Source organism: Panicum virgatum, chromosome 6K (genome assembly GCF_016808335.1).
Source record: "Panicum virgatum strain AP13 chromosome 6K, P.virgatum_v5, whole genome shotgun sequence".
Taxonomy (NCBI): domain Eukaryota; kingdom Viridiplantae; phylum Streptophyta; class Magnoliopsida; order Poales; family Poaceae; genus Panicum; species Panicum virgatum.
Genome location: NC_053141.1, coordinates 44,932,662 through 44,949,333, shown reverse-complemented (window position 1 = coordinate 44,949,333; position 16,672 = coordinate 44,932,662). Strand labels below are relative to the sequence as shown.

Here is a 16,672-nt window from a genome sequence, read left to right as displayed (position 1 = left end):
GAGTGTGCAATCGATCTCACAAATATGACATAAATGACAACAAACTCTACTGGGCAGTATATTAGTTTTGAAAAAAAATGAGGACAATTACATATACATGTGTCAATCAAGCCAACCATGCAGCGCTCTAAAATTTGTTTTGGATCATCATCATCTCCCTTTGCCTCGCATGTCGATCTTCGGTCTGTTTGCTTGATTTTTAATTACAAAGCGTCCTTGGTGAGAATGGCTCAAGGAGCCAAAGTCAAACTAGACATGTGGATATTGATTATCACATATTTGAGGATTTTTTAGTGAATCATCATCCCTATTCGCCTCGCGGTCTTCAATATATTTGCTTGATTCTTTATTGTGAAAGCGTTCTTGGTGAGATTGGTTCGAGGAGCCAAAGTTGAACTAGATAGATTTAGATCGATACATCATAAATCCAAGGCAATGAGATGCATGTCACCAATAGCATAACCATCAAGAGGGACAAAAAGGGTGTGGCACTCATCCTATTACCGTTGAAAGAACAAGCAAGGGAGCGGTAAAAGAAGCCACTACATTCGCCAAGAGCATCTAGAAATTCCCATGTTAATTTTAAACAGAGACAACGTATGTCATGAAGATCGAACGGTCTAAACTAGCCTAAAGAGGCCATGTTTAAAACTAGTCCAAAAAGTCCATATTAAATACATTCATCGAGAGGGTCTATAAATTCACACATTAATCTAAAAAAGATTATACACCGTTGGATTTAATGAATATCTAACAGTTAAAATTAATCCAAAAAGTCTATATCAAATATAATTAATAAATATCTAATTTTAGAATAAAAAAATAGGATATGACCGATCGAGATCGACTAGATGTTACTTAGGTGCTCTAACAACTAGGCTAGACTTTCTTTCACTTAATATTATTCAAAATATTGCACAAATCAAAATTCAACATCTAAGTTACAAGTTGTTGGCTTCAACATCACTAACACATACATATAAATATATTTAGTACCTACATATAAAAACATTGTAAAAAGATAAACATGTATCCAAGTTGATCCCATCTTGCGAATCATCGAACTTAAATATTATGTGCTACAATATGGGTCCATATTCAAGGTTACCTAATATTATTGAATCATCATATTTAGATTTTGCAAGTTAAAATATTATAAATATAGAAATGTGATATATAATAAAGCAATTTAAAATCTGATGATTTAATACAAACCCATAGGAAGCTGCAAGTAGTATTCAACAAGAGCAAACGAGAGATACAGTAAATAAAATACCAAATAGGCTATTCTGTTAAGATAAAAAATTTAAGAAAATAAATAAAAAATAGCTACCCGTGCTATTAGCACGGGCCACCATGAAAAAAATGTGGTTTCACCATTAAAGTCAAAACTAAAGAAGTTTTAGGAGGAGATGAGGTCCAACCAAATAAATTGTTAGTGTGCGATCTAGGAAGCATGTTAGCAACTAAAAAACCATTGGCATGGTCATGGAGAAGTATAATTTAATAACATTGTTTAAAAAAACTATGAGTAGAAAAAGTGAATACGAGTGAGACTTTGAGAGAGTGATGACGACCATAGAGGATGGTGAACATAAAGAATGAGATTGTACCTTGCCGGCTATAATAATAAATTTGTAGAGCCTGTAAACGGCACGTAATAGACAAAATATACCGCGACCATAAAATAAAATAAATGCATATATGCATAAATTTTAAGGAATTGCAGATGGAAGAATAAAAATAAAAATTAGCCACCTGCGCTATTTGTGCGGGCCACCTTGCTAGTTTGCTAGCTATTTTAAAGTTTTAGCTTTAGGCGGCACCGCGGCAGGCATGAATAATTAATGTAGTCCTTTCAGTTATATGGTGGCTGTTCGATTTACAAGAAGATGGTTTGGCTATTTTCAATAGAGGTGCAAATGGTTAGGCCAGTCTCAATTTTGCTGATATGCCTATGAAGGGAGTTTTATAGGACGAGAGAGTAGTTTCATCCCTATGAAACTCATCTAGCATGGTTATCTAGTTTCCAGTTTTGATAGTTATGTCATGAAATTGTGTACTGAGACTGGCCTTAGGGTATCCATTGCCCTCTTTAGTTTAAAAAATTATACTAGTTTTTCAAAATTAGCTTTTATTTTTTAAAAAATTAGTATAAACTTTTGAGTTAAAGAGGGGCTGTGGATACCCTTAGCCCTTAGGGGCACCTATTTGCACCCCTAATTTTAAAGTTCCGATCCCTACCATTTTTTGTTGGAGGCAGGATGTGTAGTGGCCTATCTATTAACGATTTGAGTGCACTCACCAATGGCAAAATGGATCACACGTTCTACTCTACAATCCGAGGCACCGAACTAGTGCTGCAGCAGCAACAAAAAAGAAAAAGAAAAAAAACACCACCACCAGCGGCACCAGTTGCCAGCACAACAGGGCACTGAATCGCTTGTTGAGTGACTCCACCACTATCCTACGCACCAAAGCAGGCTGGAGATGTGAACGCTCGAGCTCACGTCCACAGTCTCCTTTTGTTCAGAGGACTGGAAAGTTCAGTTCTTATTAAGGAGCCAGCCAGATGATTGCCTGCAGGCCCCCATGCCGCCGCCTCGCACGCGCCATGCCGCGCCTTGGGTTACCGAGAAGGCACGAACGCTACTCGAAGCCTTGTTCCCGCAAGAAAAGACGCGAGCGGATGAGCCTCTGCCTCTCGGAGCCCAATGAAATGAAGCTATCAGGTCGACGGCGGCGAGGGGGCATGTGGCGTGTCCGTTTCTCACTTGTGTCTTCGAGCTGGGGCCTTCGCGCCATCACCGGCGGGCGTCTGAACCCAGTAAGAACGGGCTCTGCATGTTCGAGGAGACGTGCGCGAGACGGAGTACTGGATGCTGACGAGCAGAGCCCACACTGGTGTGTGAAGTCCAAACGAAGTTGATCATGTCATCCCGTGCGACGACATGTTGCTTGACTGAACTTGATTTTTTTTTCTTTTTTTGCCCATCAGCTGGGAGCGGCAAAATGTTTGCAGCAGGCGAATACTGTTGTCTACTTATCTTGTTGAATTCTGAAGCAACTCCGTAGTTTCTTGTTGCCGACAGTGCACGGTGCGATTTTCTTGCACCTCTAGGCTCTAGCTCAGTTTCTAGGAAGGCAGGTGTGCTATGTTTTTGCATGAAGAGATAAGCGTATTGCTCCACAATTGCATGCGCCACTAGTTAATGGATGTGTTCTTTTGGGCCAACATTTTGTGTCTTTTTGCTCCAACATTCTGGATGTACCGACTAGGGATGCAAGTGGGTACATGCCCTTTTGCCTCTCACCAACTCCAAATGGTGGACTAGCGGGGTTAAAAAAACCGACCGGAACCGGTCCGGAAACTGCGGTTACCGGTCAAACCGGTTCGGACCGGTTCCGGTTCCGGCCAGTTTCAAACCAGTCCAAATTTAAAATTCAAATTTGAATTCAAAAAATGAAAAAATCTCAAAAAATTTCTAAAAATACTTCAAGTTGCGACAAATTTAATGGTGTCAAATTTTTTCAAATATTCGTTCATTTAGTATACTTTGCGGGCATTTGAATTTAAATAAAAAAACGTGCATACAAAAGTATACAAATACAATGTAAAACATGCTATACATTGTATTAATGTAAAAGTAGTATAAAAGAGGATTGAAGGGTTCATTTAGGCTAAAAACATGTTATACAAAAATTTAAATTTTGAACTAAAGTCGATTTTTTTGTTCAACGGACCGGTTTCCACTCAAACCGGACCGGTTTATCGGTCAAACCGGTCGGCTAACCGGTGGAAACCGATAGAACTAGTGTCTATAGTTTGAAATTTGAATTTGACCAGTTTTTACCAGTTTCCGTCAAACCAGACCGGTAAACCAGAACCGGGCGGCGACGGTTTGACCTCACCGGTCGGTAAAAAAACCCCTGTGGACTAGTAGTGGTACATGCCCTTTTGCCTCTCACCAACTCCAAATGGTGGACTAGTAGTGGTACATGCCCTTTTGCCTCTCATCATATTGAGATATCTTACCATTACGAACTAGGGAGAAGTACGACCAAGGATGGAAAATGTAGAGAGTAATTGGTAGTAGCTAAAGTTTCACAACCTGATAAACGACTACGAAGTATTTATATTGAGCATTCTGCTGAAATGTGAAGAAATGAGGGAGGACGAAGATAAAAAGAAAGTTATTAGTTATAAGCCTAAAATAAAACCACGAATTTCTTAGACTTGTATCGATTAAAATCACTAGTTTGCACAAGTTGATTGGCTCTTTAACAAAATAAAATAATAGTATTTTTTGCAGCCATGGTAAATTACTAAAAGTCATTTATGCCACAAAAATGAAATGCACTACTGCAGCAGCTTGGTTTAATTGAGTGATGAATATGGTACTCTAATTTTATACTACTGACATTTACTGCCGTCACTGTTAGACCAGAATTCAGTGGTTGACCTGACTGTGGCATGGATGGACTGGAACCGCTGGCGTCATTGTCGCGGCAGGGCACTGCTAGGAAAATTCTTAACCGTCTATCCTCTGCGCGAACGCCTGCATGCTAGAAAATTTTGCCCAATGCAAGGAGAACAGAGCATTGAATATCTATTTCTGTTCTGAGTTTTACCTGGGCCTTGTTTAGTTGCAAAAATTCAAAATTCCAAATCTATCACATCGAATGGAAATTTACATGCATGGAGTATTAAATCTAAATGAAATAAAAAATTAATTACATAGTTTTCTTGTAAATTAATGAGTCTAATTAGGTCATAATTAGGCGCTAAAATTGCTACAGTAACCATGCACAAATGACAGATTAATTAGGCTTGTTAGATTCATCTCGTAGTTTACAGACGAGTTCTGTAATTAGTTTTGTGATTAGTCTATATTTAATACTTCAAATATAAAAAAGATTCTATTTTAAAATTTTTACGAGAGCAACTAAACAAGGCCCTGGACATCAATATTCTGTTTCTCAGTTGCAGCTATTCCTTTCATCTTTCGGGAGAACACTGCAGTTGCTACCTTTATCACTCAAGAATTCAAAACAAAGCGAGAATTTACGAACCAAATTTGTGTAGACGCATAGTACGTTATGCCTAATAATGAACTCGCCAATGAAAAAGAGTAAGTGAGGCGTTTGGTTTGAGAAATGAGGTAAGTCCATCATCTCCTCACTTCTTTCTGTTTTAGTGTGAATCATCTCTCTCACGAGCTAATCTTTACTGTAAATCATCCCATCAAAGTTTATGAGACGAACTCATGATGAACGACCACCCCGTCTCCTTGAACCAAAAACACCCCAAAGTGGATTGGATGCCTCGTGCTATCACTGGCGCTGCAATGCCGAGCCTGAAAAGGTGTCACCTAGACGAAAGCGATGCACCAGGGTTCTCGCGTTCACACGCATGACACTCTCGCTCTGCTTGCACCACCCCATTCTGTTAATAATGCTCCTGATCCATCCATCCATCCATTGCCATCCCCGGCAGCCGCGCACTTTAAATACCCGCGCGCGCGCGCGTCGATCTGCTCGTCTCGATCACACCACGATACGCGCACACCACGACCGCTAGTGGGGGCGCAGCAGCTACCGCGCGCACGGCCGCCGCGCCGGCACCGCCAGCATGATCGTCCCTGCCGGCCTCTCCTCCTCCGCGGCGGTCGCCGTCGCGCTCGTGGTGGTGTCGTCCTTGCACCTCGCCGTCGCCGCCGGCCAGCAGCCGTCCTTCCGCGGCCGCGACATTGCCGGCAGCGGCGGCCCCTGCGCGCTGGCCGTGGCGCCGCTCGGCTACCCCTGCGAGGAGCACCAGGTTCTCTATCTGCTCCTTCCACTCGACCTTGGCACGATCGTGGATCCGTTTCGTGCAGCGGATCCCGGCATCCATCCGGAGGCAGGATCGGAAGAACAAAAAGGAAAGAAAGCTTTTTGCGCGTGCCCTGATTGGCTCTAATTTCCTGGATACATGTACACGCAGGTGACGACGGCGGACGGGTACATCTTGAGCCTCCAAAGGATCCCGAGGGGCCACGGCGGCGCCGGCGCGCGCGGGGGGCAGCCGGTGCTCCTGCAGCATGGGGTCCTTGTGGTACGCTCGCGTGCTTGGCTCCTGCATTCTTTTTCCCCCCCTTTCCTGTCAGTTTCATGTGCCCAGCACCCTATCAAATGGAAACAAGGAATAGAATACGTGATGGCCGGTGATGCTGCTGCTGCTGCTAGAGTGCTAGTACTTGCCTTTTCATAGGATGCATCTGGCCTTGCGTGTATCAGCACACACGCACAGTTGGGTGAACATTTACGAACGTGACGATCCTGCCGCGCTCCTTATGTGCGTGGTGGTTGTCACTCGTGTCGCGTGGCTGTGCTGGCAGGACGGCATGTCGTGGCTGCTGGCGTCGCCGGAGGAGTCGCTGCCGTTCATCCTCGCTGACCGCGGCTTCGACGTCTGGATCGCCAACAACAGGGGCACGCGCTGGAGCCGCCGCCACGTCTCGCTCGACCCGTCAAGCCGGGTAATTAACGACGACGAGCTGCGACGTGTACGCCGGCCGAGTACTTACTGCTTGCTAATAAAAATGCTAATCGATTTCGATCCCTTGTGTTCCTCACAGCTCTACTGGAACTGGTCCTGGGACGACCTGGTGGTCAACGACCTGCCGGCCATGGTCGACTTCGTCTACGGGCAGACCGGGCAGAAGCCCCACTACGTTGGGCACTCCATGGTACGTACGGCCCCAACGATCCGCTAGCTGCAGCCGTGCAGAGCCGACGGCGAAGCTCAGGCCTGAATTCTTCTCCTCTCTGCTGCCTTCCGGTTTCAGGGGACGCTGGTGGCGCTCGCGGCCTTCTCGGAGGGCCGGGTGGTGGACCAGCTCAAGTCGGCGGCGCTGCTGACGCCGGTCGCCTACCTCGCCCACATCACCACGCCCATCGGCATCCTGCTCGCCAAAGCGTTCGTCGGAGAGGTAGCTAATTAACCGACGACATTGAACAAAAATAGCCGCCATGACATCACATCATTCTCTGCTCCGAGGCAAAACCCTGTTCTGAGTTCTGACCAACCAAGTGATTCGCCGTCTTCGAAACGCAGATCATCTCGGACTTCCTGGGCGTGGCCGAGTTCAACCCGCTAGCGTACGTACGGCGTCCTCGTGCCTGCAGATTCAGATTCAGATTTCTCCGTGTTGGAAACACACGGGTTCAGATCGATTCATTGTGGCGCTGAATGATGATGGCCGTTTCTGCTATATGTCGATGAGTGCAGGCCTCCGGTGACGAACCTGATCAGGGCGTTCTGCCGCAGGCCAGGGATGAACTGCTACGACCTCGTCGGCTCCATCACCGGCAAGAACTACTGCCTCAACAGCTCGGCCGCCGACGTCTTCCTCAAGTACGAGCCCCAGCCGACGTCCACCAAGACCATGGTCCACTTCGCGCAGAGTACGAGCCTTCTCTAACCGCTGTCCGGCCAGTCAACGCTAATTAATTACTGAACGGAGTGGTAATAAAGTAAATCCGTTGCTTTTTTTTTATTTTTTTGGCCACCGGCGGCAGCCGTGCGCGACGGCGTGCTGACCAAGTACGACTACGTGGTGCCGGAGCGGAACATCGCCAGCTACGGGCAGGCGGAGCCGCCGGTGTACGAGATGTCCAGCATCCCGGCGAGCTTCCCGCTCTTCCTCACCTACGGCGGCCGGGACTCGCTGGCCGACCCCGCCGACGTGCGCCTCCTCCTCGACGACCTCCGGGGCCACGACCGCGACAAGCTCACCGTGCAGTACCTCGACCAGTTCGCGCACCTCGACTTCGTCATCGGCGTCTGCGCCAGGGACTACGTCTACAAGGACATGATCGCCTTCTTCGATCGCTTCAACTAGCTAGCTCAGTGAGTGAATTCAATCCAGTCTCGAGACACTCGAGAGGAAAGGAAGGAGGGCCACTGCACTAAAGAACTATATAAAGATTGTTCGTTCACGTATCAGAGGTTATAATATAGTATCAAGTAATTAAATACTAGATATTTAGTTGAGAGAGAAATTAAATGAGTAGATGTGAAACGGGAAGGTTGCTGAGCACTGGAACAGTGGTCAGCAGACGGGTCACAGTATTGCAAATTTGCAGATAAAGAAAGATCGTAGTAGCTCACATATAGCCGTATGCTTTGCTTATGTATGCCTTTCCTTGTCTGTTTGCAACAAATGAATTTAGGAAAAGCATTTTATTATTATATGACATTCAGTCTACATCTACGTGCAGGAAGAAATTTTCAAAATTAGAAAGTTTTTCTTTATCCAGTCCACATCTGCAACAATTTATTCTGGAAATTTCAGTTGTACCTCTGCCACAAATGTATAGGCACTGGGGCCTTTTTCTTTTATTTGTTTGGAAACGGCTGGAGATGAGATGACTGATAGACTTGAAGAGGATAAGATCAGATCAAGCATCTGACAGCATAGACAGCGAGATTTATTATATACCTTAACAACTCGCAATACGTCTTCATAAAAGAAAGAACGACCGTACATGAGTTTGAAAATTGTTCATTTTTATGTATACTTATATATGTTCTATGGGCCTGAAAAACTAAAAAGAAAACACAGGTCGCTATGGTGCTGCATGTGTTATGATTTGTTTAGCAGATAAATCAGCTGACTTTCTTGACAGTGACAAAGAAAAGAAGCTGCTGTTTCTGGAATATTAGTCATATATAGTGACCTACAACCACTTAAGCTAAGAATAAGGTATCTTCCTATATGTCAGCAAAAACCTTTAGTGTCGGCATGTCAGAAATATCAATAACCTTCAGGTCCCCCCTACTTGTGTTTCTGAACATTTCCATCTCGACAAACTTGGCATGACATCGCTCATGGCCACCAGAAGAGAATGCAGTGTGCTACGTTCAGTACAGTTTCTCTTCTACTCAAGTATACAACTACCTCCTTGCCTGTGTTTCAAATTTCCTTCTTTAGCAAATCGATCCTCCTATACAGCGACAACGTATATACAAACTACACATTTGACAAAGTAAGCATGGGTATTGTCGTGGTGCTGCAAACCACAGCCGGGTGGCGGAAGGCACCCGCCCTAGCCCAGAGGGTGTGTACTCGGGGGTTAGCTAGTCTTAGATCGATCTCACTCAAGAACACGATGAACACAGCAAGATTTAGAGTGGTTCGGGCCGCCGGAGCGTAATACCCTACGTCCACTGTGTGTTGTATTGCCTTCCCACGAGAGTGAGAAGGTGCAAGAGCTTGAGTCTGTCTGGATTGTGGAGATTGTCCTGTGCACAGCGGGCACCTCCCTTTTATATCTCAAGGGGGTGCGTACACGGCTGTTGGATCCCCGACAGGTGGGTCCAACGATGCAATATAAAATAACGGAGTGTTCATACATTATGGCGTTGCAGGCAAAGGAGATCTCTCTCTTGGATTCCCTCGCCTGCTCCCGGAGCCCTCCGTCCATCATGTCTTGGCGCTGTCTTGTCGAGTCGGAGCCTGACGTAGCTAGTAGCATCGCCTGCCACGTAGCTGAGCGGCTGTGTAGGGAGCGGCGTAGGTGGCATGATGGAAAAGTGTCGTGCCGTCGTATCCATTTAACGCGGCAGACGGGCTCTTCGCGGGCGCGGCTCAGGCGGCTGCACTGTGCTCCTTGGTAATACGCGGCGCGCAGCGGGGCCTGACAAAAGGCTGTCTTGTGTACCGCGGCGGCAGAGCACGCCTTGTCCATCGCATTAAATGCGGTAGGTGGGCGAGTCTTCCTGCGGAAGACTCGCGCACGATCCCACGTCTCCGGGACACGTGGCGGCTCCGGACCCCTACACGGCGAGGGGAGTCCGGACGGGCGCAGGAGGTCCCGGACCCCTCTGGGGGTCCGAGGCCTCGGCGGTCAGCTCGGAGCTTCCCTTTCGTGGAGACACGTGGCGTCACCGGACCCATCCTCAGGCGGGGAACGGTCCGGGGCCGTTGGCCTGGTGAGGGAAAAACCTAGCCTGTGGGGCCTGGCTACTCCGTCTTTCCCGCGCAGCTACGGATAACTACGCGGGTCCTGCCTTGCTGCAGTAAGAGTGGGTATCCCTGTTACAGGGTACCGACAGTGGCCCCCGGGCCCACCTTGGGGGAGGTACGAACCCACAGGTGGGGCCACTTCTGCGATTTGGCTCTATATAGCTTGAAGCTCCTTTCCGCAGGGGTCTTGACCGGCTTTGACCACCCATTGGGTTGGTTGCTGCTTCATCACGTCGCAACGGATTACTGACTATGGGACCCACGATCAGTGGTTCACCTAGTCACACGCGCGACGTTCGGCATTGTTGCGGCCGGAGTAAACGGATCATTTACCACCGGCGCAGCTCCCGAAAAGCTCGGCCACGCCTGCGATTAATGCGCGCACGTCAGCTCGGCTTTCGCCTTGCATCACGCGCGCGGGCGACGGTTCGGATCCCGCCTTCTCGCACCCTCGTTGATTACCCACCCTCCCTGACAGGTGGGCCTGGGCCCCCACGTCATGGACTGGGCGGCTAACTCCGGGTGCGGGCGTCGCTTGAGTTCCGGCGACGGTTCCGGGGCGCGCCGGTTGAGTCAGGCTTTATAATGGGGCATACCGCATTCCACGGTTGCTTTTCCGCATTCGTCTTCTTCCTCCAGCCTTTGCGCCCCTTTGCCTCCGAGCTTTCCTCGCCCTTCTCTCCCCCTTACACAGGCTCCTTCTTCACCCACCAAGAGATGGCATCCCTTGTTCATCCCCGTCGCTTCCAGACCGAGGGAGAGCTGAACACAGTGCGTCGCCTGCTTGGGTGGAGTGCTCAGGAGACCGGCTGGGGGGTGCGAGCAGGCTCGGTTCCCCTTGGCAACCTCCGCGCCGGGGAGTTCGTGCTATTCACCTCGCACGTCTCCGCCGGCGTGGGACTGCCGATTTCTTCATTCTTGCTGCTGCTGCTGGAAGACTTCGGCCTCCAGCTTCAGCATCTGACGCCCCACTCCCTCCTCCTGGCGTCCATCTTCGTGCATTTATGCGAGATGTTCGTGGGAGTGCGTCCCTGCGTCATCCTCTTCCGCTACTTCTTCATTCTGGTGAGGTCCGGAAGGAGCAGGGATGAAGTGGGAGGGTACTACTTCCAGATAAGGAGCGACCTGCCGACTCCTTACATTCCCGGCCTTGCTGGCGGAAGGTGGGAGGAGTGGCGCAGGGATTGGGTGATCGCCACCACCGAAGCCAACGAGCGCCTTGCCCTGCCGACCGCGGGGCCCGCCTCCGACAAAGCATCCTGGAGGGCCAAGCCGTCGCTGCAACCGGAGTTCGACTCCGTGCTGGACAAGATCAGGTCGCTGGCGGAGAGCGGCCTCTCCTCATGGCACGTGCTCGGCGACTTCGTGAAGCGGCGGATCGCCCCCCTGAAGCAGCGGCCACGACCGGCGTGGAGCTTCACCGGCCTCAACGATTGCAGCAGGACCCACCGCGGGGAGGGAAGCGACCTGACCCAGGAGGCCTTGGAGGTCCTGGTGCGGAACGTGACGGGAGACACCTTCATCCCGGAGAACCTGATCCTCCCGCAGGGCATAGTCCCCCTCTGCGAGGACTCCGCGAGGGTGGCGGTGCTGGCAACCCTGCCGACTCTGGACGACGGGGGACTGGCCCCACGCCAGACCGGAGGCGACGCGAACCGCGGGCTCCGGATCCCTGGCACGTCCGGGGATCAGGCTATGCTGAGCGCTGCGGGGTCCGGCGCCACTACGAAGGGGAAACAGGCCGCGGCTAGCAGCGCGGCCGCGGCCGGCTCCAGCCGGGCTCAGAGCAGCTCCGGTGCGTCGTCGGGGGACGCAGGCCGGCGGAGGCTACTCCGGGGCGACGGGACCCTGGTCTCGGAGCCCGCCGCGAAGCGCCAGAGGTCTTCTGAGGGCGCAGGCCAAGGTAGCTCCCGGGCTGCCGGCCCCCACGGGTCCTCTGGCGCAACTGGACCACCACCATCGCCGCCGAGGAATTCATCGCGCCGGCAGCAAGAACAGCAGCAGCAGGAGCAGCCGCAAGAGCAGCAGCAGCAGGCACGCGGACGGCAGCAGCAACAACAGGTGCGACCCCGGGTTGCGCCCATGCCGCAGCCACAGGAACAGCAGCAACGGGTGCAGGCCCGGGTTGCGCCTGCATCGCAGCTGCACGGGCAACAACAGCAGCAGCAACAGCAGCAGCCACAAGAGAAGAGGCCCGAGCTCTGGGGACGCTGGGTACCCGGTACTGCTGGGTTAGTGTCATCCTGCTCTCCTTGCTTGCGCCAGTGTTCTGTTTGTTTTTTGTTGATGGCTTTTCTGCTTTGCTACCAGGGCTTCCCGCCCCAGCGGTTCTTCTACCACCGTTGGCACATCAGCAGGTGCCCGGGCGGCGGCGACCTCGGCATCGACAGCGACGGTGGCAGCTGGTGCGGGACCCTCAGGTACGGCGTCCTGCTGCTCACTCCGTGGCACATGATGCGATGCTGACTGTCATGCCATTTCCAGACTCTACAGTGCTCAGTGCAGCAGCGGCGGCGGCGGTGGCGCCGGTGCTGGGTGCAGCCGCACCCGACACGGTGGTGGAGGTGCCAGTGCAGGGCGCAGCCGCTCCAGACGCATCGGTGGAGGGGGCACCCGATGCAGCCGCGTCCACCACGGCGGCAGCGGGAGTGCCGGAGTTAGGCTCGGCCGCGCCCGACTCGGCGGCAGCGGGGGTGCCGGAGCTGGGCCCAGCCGCGCCCGACTCGGCGGCAGCGGGGGCGCCAGAGCTGGGTCCGGCTGCGCCCGACTCGGCGGCAGCGGGGGCGCCGGAGCTGGGTCCGGCTGCGCCCGACTCGGCGGCAGCGGGGGCGCCGGAGCTGGGTCCGGCCGCGCCCGACTCGGCAGCAGCGGGGGCGCCGGAGCTGAGCTCGGCCGCTCCCGACTCGGCGGCAGCGGGGGCGCCGGAGCTGAGCCCGGCCGCGCCCGACTCGGCAGCAGCGGGGGCGCCGGAACTGGGTCCGGCCGCGCCCGACTCGGCGGTGGCGGAGGCGCCGGAGACAAGTGCCGCAGCGGAAGCCCCTACCTCCAGCTCCGGTCCTGTTGCGGAGGAAGAGTTGGAGGTGGTGTTTGGCAGACGGCTCCTGCAGCTCCAATCCCCGGAGGAGGAGGCGACTCCGCTTCCTCAGGTGCTGTTGCGAGTTCGGCGGTCGATCGAGGAGGCAACCTCCTCCGCCGAGGCGGCCTTCCGGCGGGAGTGGTCTGCACTGGAGAGCGAGCGCCAGCGTCTCTCCGACTGGCACACCCGCCTAGAAGCGCACACGAAGGCAGAAGCCTCCCGCGCTGCGGAAGCTCGGTCAAAGCTCAAGTCGGACCAAGAGGCCTACCGAGCCAGCCTTAAGAAGGTGTTTGACCGAGAGCTCGCAGTGTCGAACCGGGAGAAATCCTTGGCGCAGCGGGAGCAGGACTTCACCTTGGAGGTTGTTGGCTTCGCTGCTCAGCGGTCCGACCTCGAGGCTCACCTCGCAGTTCAACAGTCCGAGCTGGAGACTCGCAGCGAGGACCTCGAGTTCCGGAGGCAGGAGCTCGACGTCTTCTCTGCGACTCTGCAGGGATGGCGCGAGCAACTGCAGGAGAGAGCCAGCCAGCTGGCTGCCGACGAGGCGGATCTGGAGGAGGGCCGGAAGTCCCTCGCCAAGCGGGAGGCCCACGCCACCGGCATAGAGAAGGAGCTCGAGCGCCAGCGAGAGTCGCTCAAGAAGCTGAAGGCATGGGCTGAGCAGAGGGAGACCAAGCTGGAGGAGAGGTCCCGCGAACTCGAGGGGAGGTCCCGCGAGGTGGAGGTGGCCAAGGCGGCCCTGGACACCCGGGTGCAAGAAGCGGTCCAGGAGGCGGTCCAGAGGCACCAGGAAGACCAGCGCGCTGGAGCCCAGCGGATCGCTGACTGGGCGGCCGAAGCGAGCCTCGCACTGGTGCCATTTGGAATGAGCCCAATCCAGGTGGCGGAGCCGCCAGCTTCGATAGCTGACGCCCTCCCAGTGTTGAGCTCTGCTTCGGATAGGCTCCAGCGCCTGGGGCCGGTCCTTACTGGACAGCTTGAAACCGAGGGCCGCGAGCTGATCCGGATGGTGGCGGAGCACATCCTGACCTGCCTCCGGAGCCATGACCCGGCCATCTCGCTGGCGCCCGTGGTCGATGGCCCTGGAGCAGAGACGGAGGCCGCCGCTCGGGATAGCGTGCGGGAGGTCGTTGACTTCGTCGCCGCCTACTTCAAGCGAGAGCCTGCGGACCCTTAGGCTGGGGATTGTATCTTTTTTCCTTTTGCATTATGTAACAAACATTGTATTAGTTGAAAGTTTTTGAAATAGAAGAAGCTTCAACTTAGCTGTTTGTCGGTTGTTGATTTGCGGTATGCGGCACCCCGGCGCCCTGGCCCCCTGGCGGATAGGTTCAGTTGTTTGGACCTGTCTGCCACGTGAGCCGTAGAAGATACTCCGGACCTCCTTGGGCATTGGTGTCACATAGTTTGTAAGACGAGCAAGCGTCTTGTTCCCTGCGTAGCATACAGAACTACAGAGAGAAGAGTCAAATTTGCTTATATGGTAGCGATGATACTGCAACTTAGCTGTTTGGCGCATGCAGAATCCATTCATGGTGTCTGGGACAAGGTGGATGCTCGGGCCCCCTGGGAGATAGACTCAGTTGTTTTGAGTCTGTCTACCATTGAAACCGGACCTTGGTCTGCATGAAGGCTTTGAAGCGGATGCCAGGACCCCCTGGTAGGTAGGCTCAATGGTTTGAGGCTGGCTACCACCCTAGAGGAGGCTTAACCTGTATACCACTTCAAATTCACAGCTTAGTAGCAGGCCCGCGGGACTCATCCCTGACCAGTGCCAGGCTGGTACAGGGTCCGGGGCTCAAGATGCGCAGGTCCAGGTTGGTCAGTGCTTGTTACAGAGTGGTGGAGTGCGTAGGCTTAGGGTCGGAACCAGGCTAAGGCGCTACGCAGGGCTCCGGACCATTCCAGGAAACAGCACGATCTTTCCGGACCTGGCTTCACCGTCCCAGACCCTTCGCAGCAGTGGGTGAGGTCACTTTGCTGTGCTCGATCCTTTGAGATATAGTGCTGGACATGCCGTGTTGGACTTAGGAAGCCAGCTCTTGAGCTGGGGCGAGGTCCGGGCCCCCAATTACCCGGCTCCAGGTACTAGAGCACTCGTTACAGGGTGGTGGAGAGTGCAGGCTTTTGGGTACGGAACCAGCTAAGCGGCTACACTGGGCTCCGAACCACCCCAGGAAACAAGTACCCGCTCCCCAGAGTAGGTCTCTAGGGGTCCGGACCCCTCTCCAGCAGCAAGAGGGTCCGGACCTGTACGGTAGTCCAGCAGCTCAATGCAGATCTTAGTTGCAGCAACAAGAGTGGAGGTCCCGCGGGGGTTAGAAAAAAGCGAAAATTCCGAGAATCGAAATGCGTAATTTAACTTTGACACAAAGATAGAACTAGGAGAAATTCTTTCCTTTGCAATCTCGATGTACATGGCTTGCACGATGGATGTCAGAGGCCGGGTTTATGAGGTCGGACCTCTACCGCTCTGAGCCGCGCGTTAGCCGACGGTGCGATGGATGCCAGAGGTCGGGTTTACGAGGGTGGCCCTCAACCGCTCTGGGCCGCACGCTGACTCTATCTTATTACAAAGGAAAAGTTATTTCCCTGCTCTGCCTAGGTGTAAAACTTACGCAGATGCTCTATGTTCCACGGGTTGGGCAGCGGCACTCCGTCTTCTGTGGCGAGGCGAACGCATCCGGGCCGGCATACCTCTGTAACCTTGAAAGGCCCCTCCCAGCTGGGGGAGAGTTTGTGGAGCCTCGCTCGGTTCAGGATCCGCCTGAGGACGAGGTCGCCAGCCCGGAGCTCCCTACTGTGCACGAACCGTTGATGATAGCGCCGGAGCGCCTGGTTGTAACGTGCATTTCGGATTGCTGCTCGCCACCTTCGCTCGTCAACGAAGTCCACGTCATCGCACCGCAGCTGCTCCTGCATGGATTCGTCAAAGGCCTGGACCCGTGGTGAGCCCAGGTGAATTTCTGGGGGAAGGCATGCTTCGGCCCCGTAGACCAGGAAGAACGGAGTCTCCCCGGTAGCTCGGCTGGGTGTGGTCCGGTTGCCCCATAGTACACACGGAAGCTCGTCAACCCATTTGGCACCATGCTTTTTCAAGCAGTTGTATGTGCGGGTCTTGAGTCCCCTGAGGATCTCTGCATTCGCTCTCTCAACCTGTCCATTGCTGCGGGGATGTGCCACGGACGCAAAGCATAGCTGGATGCCAATGTCCTCACAGTACTCTTGGAAGAGTCTGCTTTTGAATTGGGTCCCGTTGTCCGCGATGATGCGGTTTGGGACGCCAAATCTGCACACAATGGACCTGAGGAAAGCGACTGCTGATTTCTTAGTAATATTCACCACAGGAGTAACTTCCGGCCACTTGGTGAACTTGTCGATGGCGACATAGAGGAACCGGTATCCGCCGACAGCCCGGGGGAAAGGCCCCAGGATATCCACACCCCACACAGCGAATGGCCATGAGGGTGGAATCATCTGCAGGGCTTGAGCTGGGGTGTGTATTTGCTTTGCATGGAACTGGCACGCTTTGCAGGACCTTACCAGCTCAGCCGCATCCTGGAGTGCTGTTGGCCAGTAGAAGCCA

General features: G+C 52.9%; 1 protein-coding gene across 1 annotated transcript; it reads left to right on the top strand.

Moving 5' to 3' along the window:
- Positions 1 to 5,504: 5,504 nt before the first annotated feature.
- On the top strand, positions 5,505 to 8,233 carry LOC120712953 (triacylglycerol lipase 2-like). The gene is made up of 8 exons (XM_039998899.1): positions 5,505 to 5,818; positions 5,984 to 6,094; positions 6,378 to 6,518; positions 6,618 to 6,728; positions 6,828 to 6,971; positions 7,097 to 7,140; positions 7,271 to 7,446; positions 7,561 to 8,233. The coding sequence occupies exons 1-8, from the start codon at positions 5,633 to 5,635 to the stop codon at positions 7,881 to 7,883; spliced, it is 1,236 nt and encodes a 411-aa protein (XP_039854833.1). The 5' UTR covers positions 5,505 to 5,632; the 3' UTR covers positions 7,884 to 8,233.
- Positions 8,234 to 16,672: the final 8,439 nt, after the last annotated feature.

What these genes read in the sequence shown, in the direction of transcription:
- LOC120712953 (XM_039998899.1), top strand. Translation starts at nt 5,633, where the DNA reads ATGATCGTCCCTGCCGGCCTCTCCTCCTCCGCGGCGGTCGCCGTCGCG. An exon ending in TGCAGCATGGGGTCCTTGTG is followed by an intron (nt 6,095 to 6,377) that starts GTACGCTCGCGT and finishes CTGTGCTGGCAG; the next exon opens with GACGGCATGTCGTGGCTGCT. An exon ending in CCAAAGCGTTCGTCGGAGAG is followed by an intron (nt 6,972 to 7,096) that starts GTAGCTAATTAA and finishes TTCGAAACGCAG; the next exon opens with ATCATCTCGGACTTCCTGGG.